This window comes from Alternaria incomplexa (genome assembly GCF_024043165.1).
Source record: "Alternaria incomplexa strain BMP 0042 chromosome Unknown scaffold_2, whole genome shotgun sequence".
Classification (NCBI taxonomy): domain Eukaryota; kingdom Fungi; phylum Ascomycota; class Dothideomycetes; order Pleosporales; family Pleosporaceae; genus Alternaria; species Alternaria incomplexa.
In genome coordinates, this window is record NW_026249851.1 from 1,384,546 (window position 1) to 1,396,676 (window position 12,131).

The 12,131-nt window shown below is 52.7% G+C and overlaps 5 protein-coding genes across 5 annotated transcripts; 2 read left to right on the forward strand and 3 right to left on the reverse strand.

The window, feature by feature from the left end:
• Positions 1-252: 252 nt before the first annotated feature.
• J4E90_001957 (uncharacterized protein) lies at positions 253-1,429 on the forward strand (the record flags this gene model as incomplete). The annotated part of the gene is made up of 5 exons (XM_051431541.1): positions 253-321; positions 373-483; positions 560-862; positions 916-1,288; positions 1,380-1,429. 5 exons carry the CDS (start codon positions 253-255, stop codon positions 1,427-1,429), a joined length of 906 nt encoding a protein of 301 aa, XP_051294675.1.
• A 1,631-nt stretch (positions 1,430-3,060) lies between these two features.
• Positions 3,061-3,738, reverse strand: J4E90_001958 (uncharacterized protein; the record flags this gene model as incomplete). The annotated part of the gene is made up of 1 exon (XM_051431542.1): positions 3,061-3,738. The coding sequence occupies one exon, from the start codon at positions 3,736-3,738 to the stop codon at positions 3,061-3,063; it is 678 nt and encodes a 225-aa protein (XP_051294676.1).
• Positions 3,739-5,533: 1,795 nt separating this feature from the next.
• On the reverse strand, positions 5,534-7,187 carry J4E90_001959 (uncharacterized protein; the record flags this gene model as incomplete). Its single annotated transcript, XM_051431543.1, has 3 exons — positions 5,534-5,618; positions 5,672-5,691; positions 5,748-7,187. The coding sequence occupies 3 exons, from the start codon at positions 7,185-7,187 to the stop codon at positions 5,534-5,536; spliced, it is 1,545 nt and encodes a 514-aa protein (XP_051294677.1).
• A 520-nt stretch (positions 7,188-7,707) lies between these two features.
• On the forward strand, positions 7,708-9,342 carry J4E90_001960 (uncharacterized protein; the record flags this gene model as incomplete). The annotated part of the gene is made up of 3 exons (XM_051431544.1): positions 7,708-7,876; positions 7,936-9,098; positions 9,148-9,342. The coding sequence occupies 3 exons, from the start codon at positions 7,708-7,710 to the stop codon at positions 9,340-9,342; spliced, it is 1,527 nt and encodes a 508-aa protein (XP_051294678.1).
• Positions 9,343-9,991: 649 nt separating this feature from the next.
• On the reverse strand, positions 9,992-11,421 carry J4E90_001961 (uncharacterized protein; the record flags this gene model as incomplete). Its single annotated transcript, XM_051431545.1, has 5 exons — positions 9,992-10,275; positions 10,331-10,411; positions 10,461-10,520; positions 10,570-11,195; positions 11,252-11,421. The coding sequence occupies 5 exons, from the start codon at positions 11,419-11,421 to the stop codon at positions 9,992-9,994; spliced, it is 1,221 nt and encodes a 406-aa protein (XP_051294679.1).
• Positions 11,422-12,131: the final 710 nt, after the last annotated feature.

A 12,131-nucleotide genomic window follows, 5' to 3' on the forward strand; every position in this document is an offset into this window, starting at 1 on the left:
TTTGTCGGATAGTGGAAATGGGAGTGCACCACCAATGCCTCGCAGACCAATTCCAAGGAAAGGACACACCAAATCCCGCCGCGGTTGTTTCAACTGCAAGAAAAGGTACTCTAACGATGTTCAGGCGTTCGTATCGCTCAGATAACCTAATTCTAGCACAGAAGAATCAAATGTAACGAGAGACATCCTGAGTGTCACCATTGTACCAAGGCGGGATTGCAATGCGAGTATCCAGCAAATATCATTCAAGCAATGCAACGTCTTCCTACTTCACCGCACCCTCAGGAGGGGGGCAACCTGGGATCGACGCCAGGCGTCTTCGTAAGTATGCTTCAAGCGTGCTTTGAATGGTATAGTGACTTACGATCATAGTCCATGGCAGACATGCGTTTGTTCCATCATTTTCTCATTACCGCCTACCCGCATCTCCCGGTCGGAGCTGACAAGATTTGGATCACGGCGATTCCTGGCTTTGCACACAATGTATGTGTTTTCCATCAGACAAGGAAGAAGCCTTGGGGCTATACTTAAATGTAAGAAGGGGTACTAACTATTTCAGTACGAGTACCTTATGCATTCCATCTTAGCGCTGGCTGCGTCACATCTGGATGCTGTAACGCAGTCGGGTGTTGCAGAACAAGCCATACAGCACCGAATCCTCGCGGTCAAATCGCTCAACCAAGCGCTCTCAGTACCCCCAACAACCGCCTGCGAGCGCGACGCAAGAATGGCCGCGGCTCTGGTACTTGCTTTCCAATCAAGTCACCTGCAGGACGGCATGGCAGAATTCATGACAATGGTCCGTGGGTGTAACCTGATAGCAGGCAACAACATGATGTTCATCGCCGACTCAGTCTTCAACGTATGTACAGCAATCTGCACAAGAAATTGAAGGCTCACACTGACCCCCTCTAGGCATTCTGCGCGGATTCCCATCTTGAGAGAATGCAGAAGCGAATCGGAACATCGAGGGTGAGCTGCTTCAACCGCGAAGATCTCGACATGGCATCGTTATCTCTCGACCTTATCCAGACCTTGAACATGTCCGAATGTGAGCGGTCATACTGGGAGTTGCTCGTATGCACAATCACTCATGCGTATGACCGCCCACCAGAGACATATCAAACCTTTGTTATGCTCTACAACACACCATCCAAGTGGACGCATGATGAGTTCCAAGCCTTCATCGATCCCAACAACAGTGTTGCGCAAATTCTGCTGGCTCATTTCATCGCGGTCCAGGCTATTCTTACACCAATCCTGTACCTCGAAAGAGTGGGCTTTGAGGGTGTACATGCCCCTACTGCCGTGCTGAGCTGGATCGAAGGGATATACTGGAATATACCGTGTCGCATGAGGCATCATATGGAGTGGCCCAGACAAGTGTCGCGGTATCCTTATACTCGGTTCATGGGACAGAAGGAAGTAGAATATTGCGATGTGGACCCCCTTCTTATTTGACATCGTCGGCAAGTTACACTTTCGTTGGACTCTTTTTGTTATGCACTATCGAGCCCGTGTATTACTTACGAACAACGGCCTTTATGTACTACTAAGATACCCGCGATCGCTTCGTAGCTTCTACTCGCATTTCATTTCACTTTATCACACGTTTAAACTCTCATTGAACACCCACACATCGTCATTAACATGACACGGATAACACACCTGCTTTCTCTCATACGTCCAGCCGGCACACAACTTCGCTCAGCACGCACAACATATCCCCATTTCCTGAACACTATCCGCAAACCTCACAAACATCTTCATCCTCCATCGTCATATGCTCATGATATTCTCTCTGCTCACACATATCAAAAAACGCATGACCAATACCAATCCTCGCATACCTATCCATAACCGCTTTCCAAAACGCAGTTGGAATCTTCTCCGCTGTCTCATCTTCCAAGTGCATTACCAGCGGTTGCGTTATGAACTTCCCCCGGTCTGTATTTATCGCAGTGATAGTCCACGAGTAGACGCCTCAAGCGGTCGGAGGCTTCGGTGTGAGAATGAAGCTTTGTATACGCGAAAATGACGGTTGGGTAGTACGGGGTTATTCCCGTTGCGAATGCCTTGTCGACGAACGCGTTCCCTACAGCTTCTGCGAATAAGGGGATCAGGTATTGACCTGCAAATTCCAGGCATTGGGCTACGAGCAGGCAATCCCATTCGGAGGGTTGTGGCAGTTCTTGTGTGTACATCCAGTCGACGAAGATTTCGAAGACTTCGAGCTCTAGCTTTTCGAGACATATTTGAGTACCGCGCGTTAGGTGTAGCTTGGAGAGCGTGGAGTAGTGCGAGAGATAGTCGGAGTGAAGCAGGTATAGCTTTTGTTCGGTTCCAATCTGGACTAAGATAGTACCATATTTGCCTTGGCGTGCGATTTTACTATAGTCAAAGTTAATCGGCCGTTCATGACTGTAGATATGAAAGTTTCGTTACCTCATCCGGGGTGGCTGTATATCTGCCTCTGCAGGACGCTTTAGGGACTGTGACTGTGGCAGTTGGTTGGCGGAGGCCATGACGACGATCTTTGACTTGTTGTAGGCAAAGGGTCAGAATGCAGGACTTGTAGTGTATGTTAAGAGCAAGGGAATGAAATCTTAATTTATTGCTGTAAAATTTGCGTGCGTTCGCTGCGCAATGATGTTGGACCACTGGCTAACCAAGGTATCTTGGGCTTGGGACCAGATTATGAGAGAGTCTGAGGATTGCGATCTCTCTCATTTGATGAGGAATACCTTTTGCGTATGTGGTGGTTATGTATTTCGGGAGTCGTGAGTGGCTCGTCTCGCTCTGCGTCACCGCAGTACCATGGATGGGACCAGATTATGAGAAGTTCGGCCAATAGGAAAGCTGTGGTTTGTATTCGCGAGTCGTATAGTAATATACGGTATTATTTTGTATGGTCCTCGAAGCGTTTGCGTCATGTGCTCTTGCGATATTGTTGCTGTGTAGTTCCCAAAAGAATGTAGTGCAGTATACCAGGCCTGTGTACCGTGCCTCGATCAAAATCGGATCCCATCTGACATCGCATCCGTCTGATATGATGCCAAATCACGCAGACATACTTCCAAACCATTTCCTCATCAAGCTCTTCCTCCCCTTCTTCAACTCGTCAACCTCCTCTTCTACTACGACAATCTCCTCCAGCCTGCCCACCCACTTTGCAGGTCCCCGCTCTCTGACAGCTCTCTCCTGTGCTCTGAGCCAATAGTCCTGCTCCATATTACGATCATTACAGGCATTAGTATACCACTCATGCCACTCCTGATGATCCCAGCCGCACCTGCTCCCGTACTTCTCTTTGACTTTCTTCGCGAAGCCCTCGACCTCCGTCTGCGCGCAGGCCGAGCAAAGAGTCTCCTGCGGCAGAAACGAGGTACCAGAAAACGGTGTGCGATAGTAGATGTAATGGTTCGAGTATGGTGTGTAGTAAGCCTTGCAGTGTGAAGACGTGCAAGGACGGAGCGTGTATCGCCAATCCCATACTTCTTCCTGCACCCCGGGTTTCGCTCTTGCGTCATTGCTTTTCTGGTTTAGGGGCACGGGAGGGGCGCCCAACACTCTTTGCTTGTGCTCTCGTACTAGTGCGGCATCTTTGCTTCTGCGGTCTCGGCGGAAGTTTTCTTTGAATATCTCGAACTCGGAGGCTATGTCGTTGAGGGTCTTGCGTCCGGCGCTCTGGCGTAATTTCTCGTATGCGTGCTTGCATGCTGTGTTGGCTTCCTTCATCTCTTGGCTAGCGTGGCGCGGACAATAGCCGTGAAAACGAGTTAGGTCGTATGGGCCTTGGGGGAGGTAGTAGTTCGATCCTGTATGAGCAGGTGTGTAATGTAAGGTACATGATGGAAACAAGCAAGGTATGTAATGGTCGAGAGGGTTGTATTGGCCTGGCGGAGGACTACAGGGGGACAACGGTGCCGAGGCTGCTGGGGCAGATTGTGTGGACATGCGTGAATTCGCGGACAGGACGGACTGATAGGAAACTACTCGGGATCTTGAGCTTAGAGTCGGGGGTTTGTAATTGGCCGGTAGTGGTATTCCGGTCCATCTCGCATCCGATTCTTGGTTTGAAGTTGACTTGATCGTGAGGCTGCTCACACGCTTTCGCATGACTTTGAAAGATCCACTTCGAGACATGGGAAGAGAGTCGGGACGGTGGAGACCTGGCGACTTTGGCGTTCCCCATGCTTGGAAAGTATCGATCTGATCCATCAGAGTTGTGGTCGGGCTGGTAAACGAGGGTATGTGATGGTATTGGGCCTTCTTCGAAGAGTTTGGTATTCTGTTGATCAGGGGTTCCGGTAGCTGTATAGTCTTTGGTCTTGCTCTCGGCCAGATTTTTGCCTTGGCTAACGGATCTGGTTCTGCGAAGCGTACCGCAGGTGGTGAAGACCTCCTGCTAGATGCCATAGTCACCGCATCGGAAGATTTGAGACTAGGCTTCAGGCTCGATCGTTGAGGCCTTGGTGGCGTAGATGCTGATGTTGTATTAGACTGGTCACTGAAAGATGACTGAGAAGAACGCGGCGTCGAACTGCCACTGGAAGCCGCATCGGCGGAAGGCGTATTAGGAGGCATTAGGTTGGTTGTTGATAGAGTACCGGTAGTGACTGTTGGGGAGCGACTTGTCGAAGTGCTGGCCAGAGAAAATTGGCTGGCTTTCGAGTTTTGTGTACCCTTTGATTGCTGTGTCGGTCGCATAGTGTTGGTCCCTGGATGTAGAATCTGAGACATTGCGGGCGGGGATGATGCCGGTAAACTGCCGAATCCAGCCTGGCTTTCAGGGCTCATCGATGAAACAAAAGGAGATCCAACGGACGTGCCTGGTCCAGCAGGAAAACGGTCGTCCGTCTCTGAACTGGCCAGAGAAAAAAGTGGATTGATGATGCGTGCGGGTGACGAAAGTCTCAACCAAAAAGTAAACTTGAGGACGAGTGCCGACCAAGCCAAGGACAATGCAGCTTGCGTCGAGGCATCTGCATCATCTAAAAGTACTCTGTACATCGGAAAGCAAACAAGAATGAGAGGCACAGCATATGGGGGCGGAAAGGCCATGTGTATGCGGCCTGGTTACCCACACCGAGAAACGCCGCACAACGCATCGCCCCTAAAGCACCGAATACTCCCTAGCCGCAGCAGCTTCCTGCAGAGCCAGGTCAGGATTCGTTTATCGAAGTATCTCAAGCTGTTGGATTCGAAGACTTATGCATAAGGTCTGCAGTGTCAAGAGGCGCAGTTCAGTGCCAGTCAGCCTCGCGAACACCAAATCGCAACGTGATTGGCACCGTCACACGTGGGCCGGCCCCCGCATAGTGGAAGGTGGCTTTAGTAAAAAACACAAAGTTCACGTGGGTCAATAGGAGAGTGACCAGGTGCAGGAGATACTTGGCGTTGGTCTATGCAATCTATCCGTACGACAGGTTGTCGCACATGTATGGTACATCTAGTCTGAGGCTCTGCCGATCGCTCCTGACTGGTAATAGAGTATGGTACAGGGCCGTTTGGCACCAATCTGGTGAGCTGACTATAGCTTGGGTTTGGGCTGTTCTTGCTTGAGCATAGCTTCGGCAACAAGACGTCGCTGGATCTTTCCTGTTGCAGTCTTCGGCCTGTAAGTGCGCAGTCAGTGCATGATTCATCTGCAATGTTATCGTTCACGTACATGGTATCGGTGAAGAAAATCTGCAGTTTGTTAGACTATGTTCCACATATGCGTCTTTGATTGGGTATCTACATACCTTCTTCGGGAGCTTGAATTTGGCAACGCGATCCGTCAGCCACGTCTTCAGCTCTCCCGCAGTCAGGGCATGGCCCTCTTTGACCACAATCGCAAGACCGACATCTTGGCCGTACATCTCATCTTCAATCGCGAAGCTGACAGCTTCAGATACAGCGGGATGCTGCGCAATTACGTTGTCGAGCTCAATAGGACTGATTTTTTCACCACCCTTGTTGATCAGCTCCTTGATGCGGCCGGTAATGATAACATATCCCTCAGCATCCAGCTTGCCCTGGTCTCCAGTGCGGAAGAAGCCACCCTGGGTGAAGGATGAAGCATTGGCGGCTGGGTTGTTGAGGTATCCCTTGGTAACGTTTTCACCACGAATGCAGATTTCAGCTTCTTTCCCTTGCGGCACCTCTTTGCCAGCTTCGTCGAGGATCTTGACTTCGACACCCTGACCGAGCCCCACACTGCCAGGCTTACGCTGATTTGGGGGGAGGGGATTACTGGTCATCTGATGGGCCGCCTCAGTCATGGCGTATGCCTCCAATACCGGAGCACCGAACGCCTTCTCGAGTTCGTGGAACGTTTTGGGCGAGAGCGGACTGGAGCACGATCGGATGAAGCGGATGTTGGGCATGGGGCTTGGGAGAGGGCTCTTGAGCAAGATCTGATGAATCGTCGGAACAGCCGTGTACCAATTTGCCTTGTGCTCATTGAAGTCTTTCCAGAAGTCCGAGGCGGAGAACTTGGGCGGCACAATGACTGAGCCTCCTGAAGCCAGTGGCGCGAGGAAGCCAGCAAGGAGGCCGTGGACGTGGAAGAGAGGCATAACCAGCATGGTACGATCCTTGAGCGTCAACTCGTAGGTTGCTTGGATGTTCTTCATCGTCCGCAGCAAGTTACGGTGCGTCAGAGGCACGGCCTTGGGGCGTCCAGTGGTACCGCTCGTGTGCAGCACAAGAGCGACATCGTCTGGCTGCGCGGACTGGACGGACGCGGTTTTACCCGCAAGCTTTCCAGCCTCTTTGACGTCCAGGACGACCTCGCTGCCATTGTAGTAGCATTCTGCGATGGCGGCATTGTATTTCCTTGCTGCGCGGACAGCTGCTGCATCTTGCGCGAATGCACCCTTTGGTACCAATGCGATCGCTGAGCTAAGGTCGTCGATGTAGAACTCGAACTCGGACTGTTTGTACGCCGGGTTGAGGGGCGCTGCGATGGCCCTCTGCCACGAGGCAGCGATGAAGGAGACGATGAACTCGTACGTGTTGGGCAGCGCGATGGACACAGCGGCCTCGGCAGAAACGCCGACCTTTGCCAGCTGCTGTTGGAAAGCCTTGACATCGGCGGCAAGTTTCTTGTACGAGACAGTCAGGGCAGGGCTACCGGGCACGATGACGGCGGTCGAGCTCGAGTCCTTGGAGAAGGCGTGTTCGAGAGTGGTTGGGGCCATGGCGATGGATTACTAGATAGGAGATCTGATGGTCGCGATTAGAGGAACACTGCTATGCGCGGGCTTCCTGGGCGATGGTACCTTTATGCTTCTATGACGCGCAATGAAATCTACAATTGATAAGAAACACCAGAGCCTGCTCAGATGTATTCGGAGATGTGGAAATGACTTATCACGGATAAGGATTTGGATGACAGCATGGTAACAGGCGTTCCTGCATGCCCGCGCGATGCGGCTAAGCCCTTAGCGTGGAGGGCGCGCCGAACGCCGGCACGCGGCGAGCTGGGGTGCTTGGCGGCAGTTGACATCGCGCCTGCCGCTCCACCACCCTCACAACCAACACACTGCCGTAGTCGAATCTCACCGTCGCCGCCTCATTGTTCAATCTCGCATCCACAATACAGCTGCTAATCTCTGCATTCTTAGACTTGTAGCTCAGCCCGCCACCGCTCACGAGTGACGTGCGCCAGTCGCATTTGCCATTGTTCAGCGCCGCACTTGCGCGTATATCGATATCAGCATGGCGGACCAGCCGCCGCAGAAGGCGCAAGGCCTGCCGAACCCATATGGTCTTCCCAACCCCTACGCCCAGAAAGGCCTTCCGAATCCGTATGCCGCGGCCACCATCTCCGCTGCGCCTGTCAAGTATACAGAGGAACAGGCCAAGGCCGAGCAGCTGAAGAAACCTGGTATCTATCTGAACTGCTCCGTACCATTGCCTTGAACTACGACTCATGTGATTGTCTAGCTTTCCATAACCCTCACCAAATCAAGCGTCCCCAGGCCAAGAAGGCTGTCCCAACTGTCAAGAGGGCCACCATGCCTGTGGCTGCCCCGCTCTCTTCGTCAGTTCCCGGACCCGCCAATCCTCAGCAGCATGGCATCGACTACTACCGGAGCACCGCAGAGGACGACGCCTCCATTCTGGAAGAGCGCAGGATGCGCGCGTATGAGGAGAAGCAGAAGAAGAAGGAGCAGAAGAAGTTCACCAAGATGTACGGACTTCATGAACCTCTGGCCGCTCACAAGCCCGACAAGCCGTCCAACTTGCTAGCCTACAAAGCCCAAGGCGGTTACCGACGCAAGAAGGAAGGCTTCACTGCCTTCTTGCGTGGAGCTGCCGCTCAGCACAAGTCTCGCGATGGCAGTGAGGAAGCCAGTGGCACCCCGTCGGCGTCTTCGTCTAGCTCAACGCCTGCTCCAGTTGCTACCAAGCCTTCATTCGCTCCACCTGCATACTACGACGATAAATCTGCGGCGCCCTCGTCCGACCCGTCAGGAGAAGATGCTTATGCCCGTCGCATGCGTCTGTCGCAGCAGCAGTCTGATGCCGTGCCGCCGCCACCTCCGTCGGTCACAGATGACTATGTACCTCCGCCTCCGCCCCCGCCCCCGCCAGCTGGTTCACCACCAGCCCCGCCGAGCTATCAGGGTGCTACCATCTCTGCGCCGCCTGTCCGATACGCGGCCGCCACTATATCTGCGCCTCCAGTCCGGTACGAGCGTCCTGACGTACAGATGGAAGATGCAGACAACGAGCCCGCCCATGACGAACGCCCCGCCAAACGCGCCAAGATCAGCAAAGCCGAAGCTATGATGAATAAGATGGGTTACAAGAAGGGTCAAGGTCTCGGAAAGAACAACGATGGTGTCGTTACCCATCTGGAAGTCAAGAAGCGCAGGGTTCCTCAAGGCGCAGGCAATCTCGACGCGAACGGCAGAGTCCAGTCTCAACAAGTCTGGGATGTCAGTGGTGGTATGCGTATCCAGAAAGACGAGCCTAGCAAGTTCGGCGACAAGTCAAGTGTCGTGGTCACATGGGGTTGCGTCGACGGTGTTGACTGGGACGCCAACGCCGAGCGCAACGACGGAGGTATCCGACAAGACATGGGCGAGGCGTTCGGCAAAAAGGTAAGGCTCAAAATGCGGTCGTCAATGTACATATGCTAACAGAGTTCAGTTCGGTGGCGATGTCGAGCGTATTCAACTGGACGAGAGCAACAAGGATGGCGTAGTTTACATCCAGTTCAACTCCCCGATGGCCGCCCTCAACGCCGTGAACCGCTTCGACGAAGGATGGGAATTCAGAGGCAGGAAGATCCGCGCCCAGTACTACGACGAGCGCAAGTTCCACTCTGGCATCTACGACTACTAGAAGCCACTGCTCTGATCAGTGTCGGCCTGTCGAATTCACGTGTTCTAGTCGTTAGCCTTCGAAGCATCGTTGGAGTATTCCACTTTATGACTGGTGTGACGGACAGGAATGACGGCAGGGAGGATATGAGTTGTTGGAGCATGTGGCATCGCTGGTATGGATCTGGATACGCTTGAAGGGCGGATGTGTATGACTATATGGATCGGGGAGGGGTCTTATGCTCGTCTCTTCAAGAGATTAGAGCTTTGAACATACTCCGGGTTGCTTTACAAGAAGCATTATACTAGGATATGCCCGGACTCAGCTTATGGTATATCACCATGGAATATGAAGTCCGCATTCCACAATACAAGCTCTGCAAACATGTGGTGTTTAAATTCCGTACTCGAAACTTGACAAGCAGGTATAGTGACGAAACTTCGTAAGGTAGCAAACGGGATATCGTTATCGTATCGTCTAAAAGGAGATACGCCGCAGTCTCTGCACTCCTACTCGTACAGAAGTATAACATGTCCCCCCATCTAATATCAGACTCCAAGATTCGCCCGCAACTAACCCATGTCTCTAATGCGAGGTACGCCCGACTCCAAGGTATATATGCTCTTCGTCCACTTCTCAATCACTCTTCACTCGCGCTGTCTCACAGCGGCTAAGCATTTCCAGGCTTCTCATCCGTATCGATATGCCAGACAACATAGTTAGGCAATCCATATACGCCGTAGCCTGCGCGCTTGGCCATCTTTGCAAAGCCTTCTGTCTCGGCTTGGTTTTCGAAGGGGTAGCAAGGGAAGTTTACGCCGGAGCGGTGGACGTCTGCTTTTACGATGATGTTTACGCCGCCGATGCCGTCGAGGGGTATTTCTTCGTCTTTGTCGGCGCGCCAGTCGCCCATTGTGGCCATGTACTTGCGGTTCGTGGGGTATTGTTTGTAACCTGTGGGTGTGTGAGCTGATGTCGAGGGAGGAAATGTGGAAGGCAGGGAAAGTACCTTCTGCGAGGACAATGTCTTTGTCCAGGGTAGAGGCAAGTTTTAGGCCTTCGGGGGATTCTTGCCAGGAGTTGTAATCGACTGAGTCTTGTTAGTGGGGATTGCGGAATCGAGTGGGGTGAAGACTCACAGCGCCCTTCGATGTCGACCATCTTGCCATTCTCCTCCTTGTACCTGTGGAACCAGATGTCTGTGTAGTGTTAGTAACAGCTTTCAGAGATGGCATCTGCAACACGTACTAGGAACGAGAACATCCCGATCATGCGCCACAAAGTCCTCGATGATCTTAGACGGACTGTCGACGATATCTACGTCCCTCCAGTATACCCAGCTGTGCTCCGGCTTCAATGCAGTGTAGAGTAGGTAGTTCCTGGCCTTGCCCAGCGCCTTTCTTCGTGGACCTTGTGCCTCAAAACTGTGTCTATCCTCTACGCTTTGCGAGAGCGTGACACCGAAATCTTTCTCAACAATCATGGTCGACCTGAACGCTACTTCGGGGTTGTTTTGGACCCTCTCCAATTCCTTTGCCAATGCCGCCATGGTATCGTCTGTTGTGTCGCCGACCAGAAACGCCAGATCGATCAGCTCGTGGGGATACGTGAGTGACGTGAGAAGGTCGAAGTGTTTCGCGAGATAGTACGAGGCATCGCGGAGCGGAGTGAGGATCAGAACGCGTTCCTTGTTCTTGGCTGCGTCAATGGTCGAAGTGACGCCGTTCAGATCGACGTGCTGGATTTCGGTGGCATTGACCTCTATTGGTTTGTGATGGTTGAATATCACGGGGGTATTTAAGTGCGCGTGCCAGTCTTCGTTCTCGTTCGCTGTCATGTGCATTGGAGGTTTCGAGGGGCCGAAGCAGTAGAACCTGGGACAGTATGATTAGCGATTGCTCCATGTAACACATTGGGAGACCTGGCATACCTCTGCATCTCCCCAGCTGCTGACCCCATGGACCGCCATAGCAGTACGATTGCTGTGACCAGACCAATGGAGATGAGGAAGCGTGGGTTCCGTACTGTACTGATGACCTGCCTTGATGGTGGCAGTCGGGCTTTAGCAGCCTTCCACGAGTATCCTTTGCCCGCAAGCATGTTGAGTCGGTAGGATCCCGCGTGTTCCTTCTCCACCTCTTCCCCTCTGGCCTGTGATATGCGTATTGATGAGCTACGCGCTCGGACGCTATCGGTATTACTGGTTTCCCTCTGGGAATGGAGCGGCGGCGATTGCGACTGTGGCCTCTCCAGTTTGGCGGTTGAGAGCGCCCGGGCGCGCGACGTTTGGGGTGTGGACTAAATGTTGCTGGTGACGTCGCAGCGAGGTCGGGGGGAAGCAGCGGCGGAAGCGACAGACGGTAATGACTAGTGAAAGCAGGGTCCTGACTTGCTGCACAGTGGGACACACGAGGGAAGCTGCGAAAGGGGTGAACGACAGGCGCAATTGCGTTGCAGAAGCAATTCGTTCAGTACAGATTACCGTTGAGCGCGACGAGCGTGCGAATGACGCTAAGTGCAGATCAATCGCGATAGTGCCGCTGATGACGACGCCTCGGAAATATGATAGACGGTAATTCTCTCATAATTCACCGGAGACCACAACGAAATGCCAATGTTACATGTTTGGCCTAAAACGTTGCTCAATATACTTGTTCCGTAGCGATTGGGCCCTGCATGCGTGCCTTCCATTTTCCTGGGTAACCGCACGTGAAAGCATGTATTGGGAACACCAAACCGGCGGCGCCCCGGCTCCTAACAAAGAAGCTGCGTGGTACAGAATGTCGTGCATGGGACATGTCTGCGATATG